Source organism: Arachis ipaensis, chromosome B03 (genome assembly GCF_000816755.2).
Source record: "Arachis ipaensis cultivar K30076 chromosome B03, Araip1.1, whole genome shotgun sequence".
In the NCBI taxonomy this organism is placed as follows: domain Eukaryota; kingdom Viridiplantae; phylum Streptophyta; class Magnoliopsida; order Fabales; family Fabaceae; genus Arachis; species Arachis ipaensis.
The window spans coordinates 54669876-54683830 of NC_029787.2; the positions used below are offsets into that span (position 1 = coordinate 54669876).

Here is a 13955-nt window from a genome sequence, read left to right on the forward strand (position 1 = left end):
TCATTATATCCATCAATTGGTTATTGCTCCACTTAATTAACCTCTAGCTATGAAGGAAAGTCAAGTAGAGATAATCAATTTGAGTCTACAAGTCCTAGTCAAATCCTAAAGAAAGACTAGATTTAATGTCATTAAAATCAATTAGCAATTTCCAATTATCAATCAACAAAAGAGTTTGATAACTCAAGAGTCTCTAATTACTCAACCAAAGCCAAGAGGAGAAAAATATTTGAACTAGCAAACAATCAAAGAAAAATGCAAGTATACACATATCCACATATTTACACTAACCAATAACATGGCACACATTTGCAACTCCCCCACAACGGCGCCATTTTGATGAGCTATATTTTGTCGGTATAGAATTTTCTAATAGGATTATGTCGTGAGTACAGTCTAAACCAACAAACAATAACACATCAAACATAGAAAATGTGTGTCCAAAATTCAAAATCAATAACCGAGAGTATTAGTCTCGGGTCGTTCTCCCTAGGAGTTGCCCTATGGTGCACATTATTGGTTAGGAGTTCTCTTTGGTGTTTGAGGTTGAATGCGAGAAATGTAAACAAGCTTGCATAAAAGCAATGAATAATTAACAAGTAAGCTAATGGACACAAGAAATTGAATTAAACAAGTGTGAATGACAATCAATCAATGTAAAAGCCTTGGCTAGGGTTGGAAATTGGAATTCCTATCCTCATTGCCTCTAACAATTGTGATGAGAATTGGTCCTTGCTCCACTTAGTTAACCTCTAACTATGAAGGAAAGTCAAGTGGAGATAATTAATTTGAGTCCACAAGTCCTAGTCTAATCCTAAGGAAAGACTAGAGTTAGTGTCATTTAAATCAATTAGCAATTTTCAATTGTCAATCAATAAAAGACCTTGACAATTCAAGTGTCTCCAATTACCCAACCCCTAAGCCAAGAGTGAAAATCTACTTCATAGCTATAGTTGACATTTTCTCAAGCAATTGGTGAGCAATAATGGAAGACATCATAAAATTGAGAAGAGAATGTGAATTAAAGCTATCTATTGCAAACAATTAACAACAATCAAACAATTAACAACAATGAACATGAAATTCCTCAATGCATTCATAGAAATCAAAGTAACAAAGTCTATATCCAAGATCCACAATGCTAGAGTAATAAGAACACTAAATTGAAAGTAGAAGAGAAAGATCTACAACTAAAACAATGTAAAATTAAATCAAAGTTCAGATCTAACCAAAGGATCCAAGTGCAATTGGAATTGAAAAAGCCAAAAACCTAGAGAGAAGTTTGAGTTTCTCTCTCTAAAAAATGTAACTTTCCCCCAAACTAACTAAAAATGTGTAAAAGATCTTAATCCCCTTCAATCCTTGGTCCTTTATGTCTTTTCTCGCCAGAATTCTACTCAAAACTGGGTCTGAAGCTCCCCTGAAATCGCCGGTCACGTTTTCATTAAAGAGGTCACGTGCGCGCGTCACGCGTACGCGTAGGTCACGCGTATGCGTCGATGAGAATTCTGGCTGGCCAGGCATATGCGTCCCTTTTTGCGTGTCAATCCAAGATCCAGCTGCCATGTGTGTGCGTTGGCTACGCGTGCGCGTCGGTGCCACTGCTCCAAAACTCTTTTTTTATACTCCTTCCACTTATGCATGCTTCCTTTCCCTCTTCTAGATCATTCCTGCCCCTATAGGCTCTGAAATCACTCAACAAATAGATCACGACATCAAATGGTAATAGAGAGATCAAAATATAGCCTATTTAGGGCCTAAAAAGCATGTTTTCAACCATTAAGTGAAACTGGGAAGGAAACACAAAACCATGCATTTTATATGGATAAGTGTGATAGAATGTTGATAAAATCCTCTTAATTACGCACAAAATGTACCACGAAATAGTGGTGCATCAAATCTCCCCACAATTAAACCAAGCATATCCTCATGCTAAAGATTGAAAGATCAAAGAACATAGGAGAGGGGGTTTATTGATATGCAATTTACCTATATGCATGCAACTCATGCAAATGTATCTACCTACTTGGGTAAAGGTGAATCAACTCCCAAGAATATACATATGAGCACATAGGGCCAAAGTGACAAAAATAATTCATGACTCTACCAATTCAATCATCAAAGTGAACTGTATATAACTTGCATGAAGAAAGATTGTGAAAGCCAGAAATAAAGAGTTGATCATCAAACCCTCACCGGAAGTGTTTGCACTCAAGTCGCTCAAGTGTTTAGGGTTGATTCACTCAATCCTCCTCTAATCATGCTTACTAAGATTTGTTTTTCATCTAAAAATTAACACTTATTCAATGCATGCGTACACATATCATAAGGTCTTTTCTTAGGTTGTAATGGGGCTAGGGTCAAGGTAAGGTTATATATGGATAAGTGAGCTCGAAATTTGAATCTTTGATTAACATAAGCTTCCCACCTAACCTATAAAACAACCTATAACAATCTAAGACAAGCCTAACTACCCATTCTTCACTCTTTCACATACTCATGCATTCTTTCTTTTATCACAACACATATGCATTGATTATTATTGAACTTCACTTTGGGGAATTTTGTCCCTTTTTATTTCCCTTTTTTTTTTCTTTTTCTAATTTTTTTTCTTTTGATATATATATATATATCATCATTTTTTTCTTTTCTTTTTGCAATATAGCATATACAAAAACATCAATGCATATGGTTTTACATTTAATTAACACATGAGTATGTACCTAATTCCCAATGTTTTCAATAAAAATACAACACACACCTTTTCCCAACCAATGCCCCAAGTTTCTCCACACTTGAATGATGCATACACTCACTAGCCTAAGCTAATTAATCAAAGATCCAAATTAAGGTCATTCATTATTTTTCGCTTTATGGCTTGTAATGTGCTAATATTGAGAACAAAGGGGATTAAAATAAGCTCAAAGTTGGCTAACAATGGTTGATGAAAGGTAGGATTTTAGGGTAAGTGATCTAAATGAAATGATGGCCTCAATTATATATATGCATTCATACATGGAATAGTGGACATAAAGAATCAAACAAATCAAAGATCACACTCATAGAAAGAGAACAATGCACACAAGAATGGGAATAAGTGGTTATAAGATGTAACCACACAATTAGCCTCAAAGCTCACAGGCTTGTGTTCTTAGCTCAAAAACCATGTTCCAAAATAAATCCTTCAAGCAAGATTAACACAAAATTTTTTTCAAATTGGTAGTGTGCCCTATAGATGATTTCTTGGAAAAGAAGTTATCACCCTAACTAACCAAGTAGTCCTAACATGCAAGAAGTATTCAAATACAAAAAATAACCATGCACTTTATTCTAACTAATGAAAAAAATCAAAATCATGGGAGTTGAAAAGAGAAGAGATGTTACCTATGGAAGTCGGTAACCGACCTCCCCATACTTAAAAGTTTGCACAGTCCTCCGTGCCTTGGGTGATACGCAAAGGGGAATCGAGGTCACTTTCTCCATCATCCGAGCCTTTAGTGCTTGCTTCACTGTGGTCTGAAGCGGATGTGGAAATGACCGGCTCTTCCGTAAGCAAATCGACGTTTGTTACGCCTCTCATATCGATCTATCTTCTTATGAAGCTCCACAAGCAATTGATGGGTTGACTTTGGTGGTGCGGATGAGGTAGTAGGAATGGTGGACGGGGGAGTGATGTCAAGGCTTGTGGTGTCCATGGGAGGCTTGAGATATTTTTCGGTTAGGATGATGACGCCCTCTACCGGATTTATTACTTTTCGATCCTTAGTCTCCTGGGGAACACCAGCAGCAGCAACTAACTCCGTCACCAGGGCGGCGAAAGAGAGGTTACCCTTGGCATGAACACGACCCATGGCTTGGCAGATGAGGTGAGCGATGTCGACCGGCTGCTCCGTGAGTATGCACCACACTAGCAGGGCTAGGTCAGCAGTGATCAACGTCTCGTGAGTGCTGGAAAACACATAATGAGACAAGATCTGGGTCCATACTCGACCCTCTACGGTAAAATAGCACACAAGAATGCCCTTAGGTCAGGGCTTAAGTCTCCCTCGGGTCCAAAATGACTCCGGTCTAGCAATGACTCGGCGGATAGCATCCCAATCAAAAACAAAATCAAAGTCATCACGCTGGTGTAGGACCTCTTGGTAACCATCTACCTCAGCCGCCATGGCAAGACCTTGAGGATCCCTTGAATAGCTTCTTTCAAGACTGGGACTTGCTTCCGGTGCACAAAAATAGTCTGAAGAGAGGGAGAGTGGTAACTGGAGTAGAACTCCACTACCCACGAGAGATTGGCTTCTTGTGGTCTTCGCAAGAGAAATCCCCATTGCTGCCGCTCAATGCGAGGTATGACAAACTGAATTATATGCTCTGGAGGGGCAAGAAGGGGTTTAGAATGATAATTCCTTGCAATCATGATGGGAACATAAGCTCACAATAGCGGTTGGGAAACCTAGTGGGATCCCTCGCAGGGTTGTCCTTCTCTTGTTCATCAATATTAATGATGCTTCGCGCCTTCTTGGGGAGAGGCTTAGCTTTGGGCGCATGGTGCGCCTTGGCGGTGGATCTTTGAGGTGTCCTTTTGGTAGGCGGCTACTTCGGTGCCTTTTCCTTGTCCTTTTTGATAGCCATCTGAAAAAGGGGAGGAAAAGAGAAGACATTAAATTCAAAGAAACAACACTTGAATTATAATTTGCAAGTGAGACAAACGCCACAAAAGAATGGGTGTCTTGAAAACATGACAGCTGCAACATGCAAGCAAGACAACAATTGAAACATGGGGCAATGCACTAGAATGGGATGCAAGAGTGAGATAAGCATGCAGTAAAAGGCATGAGAGGAATAAGCTCAAGCATCAATAATAATACAAAGTAGCATATGCAAGAAGGGAATAATCACAAGAAAGTCATACACTCAAAGAAGCAATGAGATACAAATGAAGTAAGGTGGAATTAGAGAAAGTGGAACTAATATTCTTGTAATATGCCTCAAAGAAGCAAGACATAGGTAATGAGCATGTGAATGAGAAACATAAAGAATAACAGGCTCAACGCACATAAAGATAAGCAAGTGTAATGAGAAAGGGCACCAAGTTGAAAGCATAGTGTCAAATTTGAAACAATAACTCATTGGTGCCTTTCATCGAACACTTGGTGTGCAACCCTCAAACAATAAGAAGGTGGAGGAAATTTAGCAATGTAGTACCCCCAAAATGCAATACCAATCATCAAACAACACCACATATCACAAAGAAGTCAAAACATATAAAAATAACCCATCAATGCAAGAGATAAGTCCAACCTCAATACCCATGGAAAATGGGAAAAGAAAGCAAGTAAATAAACATGAATGCATTAATCAAAATGTAACTAAGAAGAAATGAGAAAAAAACAATGGAATGCAAATAAGGAGAGAAAAATTTAAACAAAAGGAAGAAAAGAAGAAGTAGTGGAAAACATTAAGTAGAGAGAGGAGGCAAGGTGTAGTGCAAGTGCAGATAGGAGAAGAGAAATAAAAGGAAGAGATACGAGAGAATGTGGGGCCGCCGGAGGTGGTGATCGGCGGTAGGTGATGCCGCCGGTGGTAGTTAGCGGAGAGAGGGTGATAGGAAGGGGTGAAGAAGAAAGGAAGAAGGAATAGAAGAAGAAAATGGAAGAAGGAAACTCAAACAGGGTACGCTGCACTATAAGTGGCGTCGTGGAAACGACGCGTGCGCGCCATATGCGCGTACGTGCGGATGAGCGGGAAAAAAGAGGGACGCGCGAGTGCCATCCACGCGTACGCGTGGGTTAGTAGACTGGTAAAGGGCGCGTATGCACCAAAGCACGCGCACGCGTGGAGGCTGTTGCGTGTTTCTTATAGTGTTCACGCGAGGTTCGTACAACTCTCGGGTTTCATGTACCAGGGCTGGCACGCCAAGCAACCGACGCGTACGCGCCATAAGCGCGCACACGTGGATGGGAAGGGAGGAAAGATGACGCGTAAGCGTGCCCCACACATACGCGTGGGTTGGAGTTACGCGTTTCGCACAGTGTTCACGCGATGTTCGCGCAACTCTTGGGAAAATGTACCGAGAGTTGCAAATGTGCAATCGACGCGCACGCGTCTGTCACGCTTACGCGTGGATGCCTTTTTTTTCATACACATGAGGAGAGTCAATTAAAGCACAAAATTGGTAGTAATGCATGCTAAAGGGGTCAAAAACATCAAAAATACCATGTAACACTCAACCTTAAGCATTTCTTCAACATCTCAATTCAATCAAACTATTATCAATGGACTCCTCATGAACAATTTAGCACAAAATTCAAGCAAAAAGCAATTATACTAAGAACAAACTCACAAGTCAAGCAATCACAAAAGCACAAAGACTCAAAAAAAGGCTATGTACAATGAACTAGAAACAAAGAACGATCATACCGTGGTGGGGTGTCTCCCACCTAGCACTTTTATTTAACGTCTTTAAGGTGGACAGTCATGAGCTCAAATCTCCTCGCCTTTGGGTGCGTCCTCAAGAAGGAATACTTCAACCTCTTTGTTGCTTTTCATCTTCTCTCCATGGTGTAGCTTTAGATGATGACCATTCACTTTGAAGAAGTTGGGGCTTGAAGGGTGCCTTAGGTGGTAGACTCCATATGGTTCCGCTTTCTCCACTCTATAAGGACCTTCCCACCTTGACCTCAACTTTTCGGGCATCAACCTCAACCTAGAGTTATAGAGGAGAACTAACTCTCCCACTCTAAACTCTCTTTTTCTAATGTTTCTATCGTGCACCGCTTTCATCTTCCCCTTGTAGAGCCTAGAATTCTCATAGGCTTCCAATCGAAGGTTCTCAAGCTCCACTAACTGTAACTTCCTTTCAACTCCAACCCCAAATCCGGTGTTGCACTCTTTTACGGCCAAATACGCTTTATGTTCTATCTCTACCTGGAGATGGCAAGCCTTCCCATAGACCAACCGGAATGGGCTCATACCGCTTGGCGTCTTGTAAGCGGTCCGGTAGGCCCAAAGCGCATCGCCGAGCTTAGAACTCCAATCCTTCCTATGAGGCTTCACAACCTTTCGAAAATATACGCTTGATTTCCCGATTGGAGACTTCGGCTTGGCCATTTGTTTGGGGGTGGTATGCCGTGGCCACTTTATGGATGATGCCATACTTCTTCATTAAACTTGCCATCCTTTTGTTACAAAAGTGTGAGCCTTGATCGCTCACAATTGCTCGTGGTGATCCAAAGCGGCAAATAATGTTATTCCGAACAAAAGAAAGCACTACATTAGCATCATCAGTTCTAGTGGGTATTGCCTCCACCCACTTGAAAACATAGTCAACATCTAGAAGAGTATACATGAAATCATTAGAATTTGGAAAAGGCCCCATAAAGTCAATACCCCAAACATCAAAAATTTTCCAAAACAACATTATTTGTTGGGGCATCTCATTCTTCTTAGAGATATTTCCAAACCTAAGGCATTGTGGACAAGAGCTACAAAAGAGAGATGCATCTTTGAAAAGTGTAGGCCACCAAAATTCGCAATCCAAGACCTTCCGAGCCGTCCTTTGAGGACCAAAATGGCCACCACCCTCGGAAGAGTGGCAAGCCTCCAAGATAGCTTGATGCTCGGATTGTGGTATGCACCTTCGAATTACTTGATCGGCACCACATCTCCATAAGTACGGGTCATCCCATACATAATATTTGGAATTGCTTTTAAGCTTATCCTTTTGAAGTTGAGAGAAATCGGGAGGAAAGGTGTGAGCAACCAAGTAATTGGCAATAGGTGCATACCAGGGGATAACTTCGGATATTTCTAGCAAGCCCTCAAGAGGGAAGGTATCATTAATAGGAGTGGAATCACCCTTTGTGTGCTTAAGGCAACTCAAGTGGTCCGCCACTAAGTTTTGCGAACCACTCCTATCTTTTATTTCAAGGTCAAATTCTTGCAATAGCAACACCCATCGTATCAACCTTGGTTTGGATTCTTTTTTGGCCAACAAATATTTCAATGCCGCATGATCCGAGTATACTACCACCTTGGAGCCAAGTAAATAAGCCCGGAATTTATCCAAGGCAAAGACAATAGCTAACAATTCCTTCTCGGTGGTAGTATAATTGGATTGCACTCCATCTAAAGTCTTAGAGGCATAGGCAATGACATAAGGAATTTTACCCTCGCGTTGAGCTAACGCCACTCCCACCGCATAGTTTGAGGCGTCACACATGATTTCGAATGGTCTAGCCCAGTCTGGCCCTCTCACTGTGGGAGCTTGGGTCAAAGCAATTTTGAGCTTGTCAAATGCCTCCATGCACTTTTCACTCAATTGAAATTCCACATCCTTTTGCAATAATCAAGAGAGAGGTAATGCTACCTTACTAAAGTCCTTAATGAATTGCTGGTAAAAACCTGTATGTCCAAGAAATTCACGAACTTCCCTCACAGAAGAGGGGTAAGACAAACTAGAAATAACATTGACCTCTGCCGGATCAACAGAGATCCCATCATTAGAGACAATGTGCCCTAAAACAATACCTTGTCTAACCATAAAATGGCATTTCTCAAAATTTAACACATGGTTTGATTTAGTATAACTCTCTAATACTTTTGCAAGATTGTCTAGGCAAGGATCAAAGGAGTCCCCATAAACACTAAAATCGTCCATGAACACCTCCATGCATTGCTCCAAAAGATCCGCAAATATAGTCATCATGCACCTTTGGAACGTAGCCGGTGCGTTGCACAAACCAAATGGCATTCTTTTATACGCATACATTCCGAAAGGCCATGTGAAGGTTGTTTTTTCTTGGTCTCCGGGAGCAATGTGGATTTGAAAATAACCAGAATATCCATCTAGAAAATAGTAATGAGATTTACCACATAGGTGATCAAGCATTTGATCGATGGAGGGCAACAGAAAGTGATCCTTCCTAGTGGCCAAGTTTAAGTGCCGATAGTCAATACATACGCTCCATGAGTTTTGAACTCTTGTGGCTATAAGCTCCCCTTGTTCATTCTTGATTGTAGTAACACCGGATTTCTTTGGAACCACTTGGATGGGGCTCACCCACTCACTATCCGAAATCGGATAGATAATGTCCGCTTCTAATAACCAGGTGACCTCCTTCTTCACAATCTCTAGAATGGTAAGATTTAGACGCCTTTGAGGTTATCAAATGGGTTTGGCTCCTTCATCTAAGAAAATTTGGTGTTCACATACTTGGGGGCTAATGCCAACTAAGTCCGCCAAGCTCCACCTAATGGCCTTCTTTTCCTCTCAAGATATTAAGCAACTTTTTCTCTTGGTAGGAGGTGAGCTCCCTTGCAATTATTACCGGGAACTTTTGGTTCTCCTCAAGAAAGGCATATTTTAGGTGGGTTAGGAGTGGCGTCAAATCCACATTTTGTTCATGACTTGGCACTTTGTCTTCCGGTATCATCAGAGGTGATAAGGCATCTTCTTCACATACATGGGAATTCGCCACGCTTGGGTCTTGAATCATACTCTTCCCATCAACATTATCTTGGTGAACCTCGGCTACAACATTATCAATCAAATCACACCGGATGATAGAGTGATCCTCCGGTGGATTTCTCATGGCTTCATCAAGATTAAAGCTCACTTCTCTTCCATCGATCTCAAACGAGTATGTGCCCGAAAATGCATCCAATTTGAACCGGGAGGTCTTCAAGAATGGCCTCCCAAGCAAAATAAATGATGTCCTACCGGAGTCACTAGGGGGCATCTTAAGAATATGAAAATCAATAGGGAAGACTAACCCCTTTATACTCACTAGAACATCCTCCGCTATATCAACCATGGAAATTATGTTTTTGTCCGCCAAAACAAATCGGGCGGCCAACCGTTTCAACGGTGGAAGCTTTAAGACCTCATAGACGGACAAGCGCATAATACTCACACAAGTGCCAAGATCACACATACAATCAACAAATTGGACTCCATCTACGGTGCAACTTACTAGGCAAGGGCCGGGGTCACCACACTTTTCCGGTACACCATCCATTAAAGCAGAAATTGAGCTCCCCAATGGAATAGTTTCTAATTCACAAATTTTCTCCTTGTTCATACATAAGTCCTTTAGAAACTTTGTATATTTATGCACTTAGCGGATAGCATCAAAGAGAGGAATGGTTACCTCAACTTTCTTGAACATCTCCATCATTTTGGGGTCTAACTCAACTTGCTTCTTGGTCTTCCTTGCCAATGTAGGAAACGGAATTGGAGTAGCTTCTTGCACGACATCCCCATCCTTAGAGATTCTGCCCCTTGGTTAAGCAATCACGTCTTCCACTACCTCTTGGGCCTCATCCTCTTCTTCGACTTCTTCTATCTCAACCACATCCTCATCTTGGACGACCTCTATTGGACTTGGCTCTTCATAACTTCTCTCTTGCAATTTGGTGCCAGGCCTCAAGGTGATGGCATTTATGCCACCCTTGGGGTTGGGTAACGGTTGAGAGGGTAAGGCACTTGATCTTGAGGGTTAAACATTAGAGGTAGAGGTAGAGCTTGAGGGGGGGTTCCATTTGGGAAATAAAGGCTTGGAGCGTGGAAGTAAGACCGGTAAGGCTTGAGACAAGTGTTGTTTGAAGCTCCTTTTGTCCTTGGAGGATTGAGCGGAGTGTCTCATCTTGGTTGGAAGAAGGAGAAGGATAAGTGATTTGGGGGGCTTGTGATTGGTTGGGTGGCAGTGCTTGCCTTTGATGAGGTGCTTGGTAGGTTTGGTAGGCTCTTCCTTGGTTTTGGTTTTGGTATGGAGGGCTTTGTTCGTATCGATTTTGTTGGTTGTTGTTGTTGTTCAATCTTTGGTTTCCTCCATTGTCCCTTCCTCCTTGATTATAATTGTCCCTCCATCCTTTGTTGGAGTTGTCCCTCCATCCTTGGTTGGAGTTATCTTGCCACCCTTGATTAAAATTGCCCCCTTGTTGGTGATACCCTTGGTTTGGACAATTGTAGTAGGCATTAGTAGCCGCCAAGGTATTATCCTCTTGGAGGTTTGGGCATTCATCGGTGTAATGGGAGTAGCAAGAGCAAATTCTGCACACTCTTTGGGGGACCAATTGTTGACTTTGCTGTTGAGGGGGTGGAGGTTGTTGTTGATTAAGTTGGAGTTGCTTGAGAATGTTTGTCATTTCTCCCAAGGTCTTGGTAAGGGCGGCGGTCTCACCACTAGAAGAAACTTCATTTATGGCTCTTGGATGATGGTTTATTTGTCTAGCGTGTTGGGTGGACTCGGCCAAATCGGTGATCAATTGCCATGCCTCCTCCGCCATTCTATACTTTGTCAAGGAACCATTGCTTGAGGCATCCAAGAGGATCTTGTCTTGTGGTTTTATTCCTTGGCAAAAATAGCTAATCAACACTAGAGTGTCAATCATATGATGAGGGCATGAGTTAAGAAGTCTCCGAAACCTTTTCCAATACTCGTATAGAGTTTCCATTTCACCATGGACAATGCATGAAATTTCTTTCCTTAATCGATCGGTCACTTCCAGAGGAAAGAATTTATCTAAGAACTCCCTTCTAAGAAAATTCCAATCACCAACAATCTCATCGGGCAAAGTGTAAAACCACTCTTTTGGCTCTTCCCTCAAGTGAGAATGGGAAGGCAAACAACCAAATAGCAACCTCATCGGAACCCTCCCGCCTAGTTGTTGAACATACACTTTGAAAGTCTCTAAGGTGTCTAATAGGGTCTTGGGCGGAGATTCCATGAAACTTGGGTAGAAGATTAATTAAGGCGGTCTTGAGCTCAAAATTAGCATTTAACTCCAGATGACGCACATAAAGCGGTTGAAGAACAAAGTCCGGAGCACCGGCTTCCTTAAGAGTGACTCTCCTTGGAGCGGCCATAGTTTCATTACCTAGATCAATAGAAGAGGTATTAGTAGTATCGATGGAAGAGTGTATCGTTCCTTCTTCGAATGACGATTCCGATTCAACCTCGGATAAGGTTGGTGAATTGGTAGGAACCCTTTCACCACCTCCAAAGGCTAACCGTCTCCGAGCTTGCCTAATATGGAATAAAGTTCTCTCAATTTCGGGATCAAAAGTGTCTAAGCATGGATCCGGTAGTGAACACGTCATTTAATGGAAGAAGCATAGAGCTCATAACAATAAGATGCACTAAACAAACATTAATCCTAAGTAACAATCAAACTATCAAACAATCAATGAAAATGCAAGTATTCACATATCCACATATTTACACTAACCAACAACATGGCACACATATGCAACTCCCCGGTAACGGCGCCATTTTGATGAGCTATATTTTGTCGGTATAGAATTTTTACCAAATAAGTTCGTCATGAGTATAGTCTAAACCGGCAAGCTATAACGCAGCAAACAAAGAAAATGTGTGTCCACAATTCAAATTAATAACCGAGAGTATTAGTCTCAAGTCATTCTCCCTAGGAGTTGCCCTAAGGTGCACATCATTGGCTAGGAGTCTCTTGGTATTTGAGTTTGAATGCAAGAAATGTAAACAAGCTTGCATAAAGGTAATGAAAAAATAACAATGAACTTAGGGACACAAGAATATGAAATCAAGCAAGAGTGAATGACAATCAATCAATATAAAAGCCTTGGCTAGGATTGAGAATTGGAAGTCCTATCATCATTATCTCCATCAATTGTGACATCAATTGGTTATTGTTCCACTTAGTTAACCTCTAGCTATGAAGGAAAGTCAAGTAGAGATAATCAATTTGAGTCCACAAGTCCTAGTCTAATCCTAGGGAGAGACTAGAGTTAGTGTCATTCAAATCAATTAGCAATTTTCAATTGTCAATCAACAAAAGACCTTGACAATTCAAGTGTCTCCAATTACCCAACCTCTAAGCTAAGAGTGAAAATCTACTCCATAGCTATAGTTGACATTTTCTCAAGTAATTGGTGAGCAATAATGGAAGACATCATAAAATTGAGAAGAGAATGTAAATTAAAGCTATCTATTGCAAACAATTAACAACAATCAAACAATTAACAACAATGCACATGAAATTCCTCAATGCATTCATAGAAATCAAAGTAACAAAGTCTAGATCCAAGATCTACAATGCTAGAGTAACAAGAGCACTAAATTGAGAGTAGAAGAGAAAGATCTACAATTAGAACAGTGTAAAATTGAATCAAAGTTTAGATCTAACCAAAGGATCCAAGTGTAATTGAAATTGAGAAAGCCAAAAACGTAGAGAGAAGTTGGAGTTTCTCTCTCTAAAAAATGTAACTTCCCCCAAAACTAACTAAAAATGTGTAAAATATCATAATCCCCTTCAATCCTTGGTCCTTTATGTCTTTTCCTGCCAGAATTCTACTCAAAACTGGGTCTGAAGCTCCCCTAAAATCGCCGGTCACGTTTTCATTAAAGAGGTCACGTGCGCACGTCACGTGTACGCGTGGGTCACGCGTACGCGTCGATGGGTTTTTGCGATCCACGCGTACGCGTCAAGCGTGAATACACGTCGATGAAAATTCTGGCTAACCACGCATATGCGTCCCTTTTCGCGCACCAATCCAAGATCCAACTCCCACGTGTGCGCGTCGGCAGCACGTGCGCATCGGTGCCACTGCTCCAAAACTCCATTTTTATACTCCTTCCACTTATGCATGCTTCCTTTCCCTCTTCTAGACCATTCCTGCCCCTATAAGCTCTGAAATCACTCAACAAATAGATCACGGCATCAAATGGTAATAGAGAGATCAAAATATAGCCTATTTAGGGCCTAAAAATTATGTTTTCAACCATCAAGCAAAACTGGGAACGAAACACAAAACCATGCATTTTATATGGATAAGTGTGATAGAATGTTGATAAAATCCTCTTAATTATGCACAAAATGTACCATGAAATAGTGGTGCATCAAAGAACCTCCATTGCTTTCCAAAGAACTCAATATTTTGGTTCAGCAGAAGCTACCTCAGAAGCTTCCAGATCCTG

At 41.2% G+C, this 13955-nt stretch overlaps 2 protein-coding genes across 2 annotated transcripts; both read right to left on the reverse strand.

Annotated features, from left to right (window-relative positions):
- Positions 6481-7107, reverse strand: LOC107633168. The gene has a single exon (XM_016336805.1). The coding sequence runs from the start codon at positions 7105-7107 to the stop codon at positions 6481-6483; it is 627 nt and encodes a 208-aa protein (XP_016192291.1).
- On the reverse strand, positions 9249-10016 carry LOC107633169. Its single transcript, XM_016336806.1, has one exon. The coding sequence runs from the start codon at positions 10014-10016 to the stop codon at positions 9249-9251; it is 768 nt and encodes a 255-aa protein (XP_016192292.1).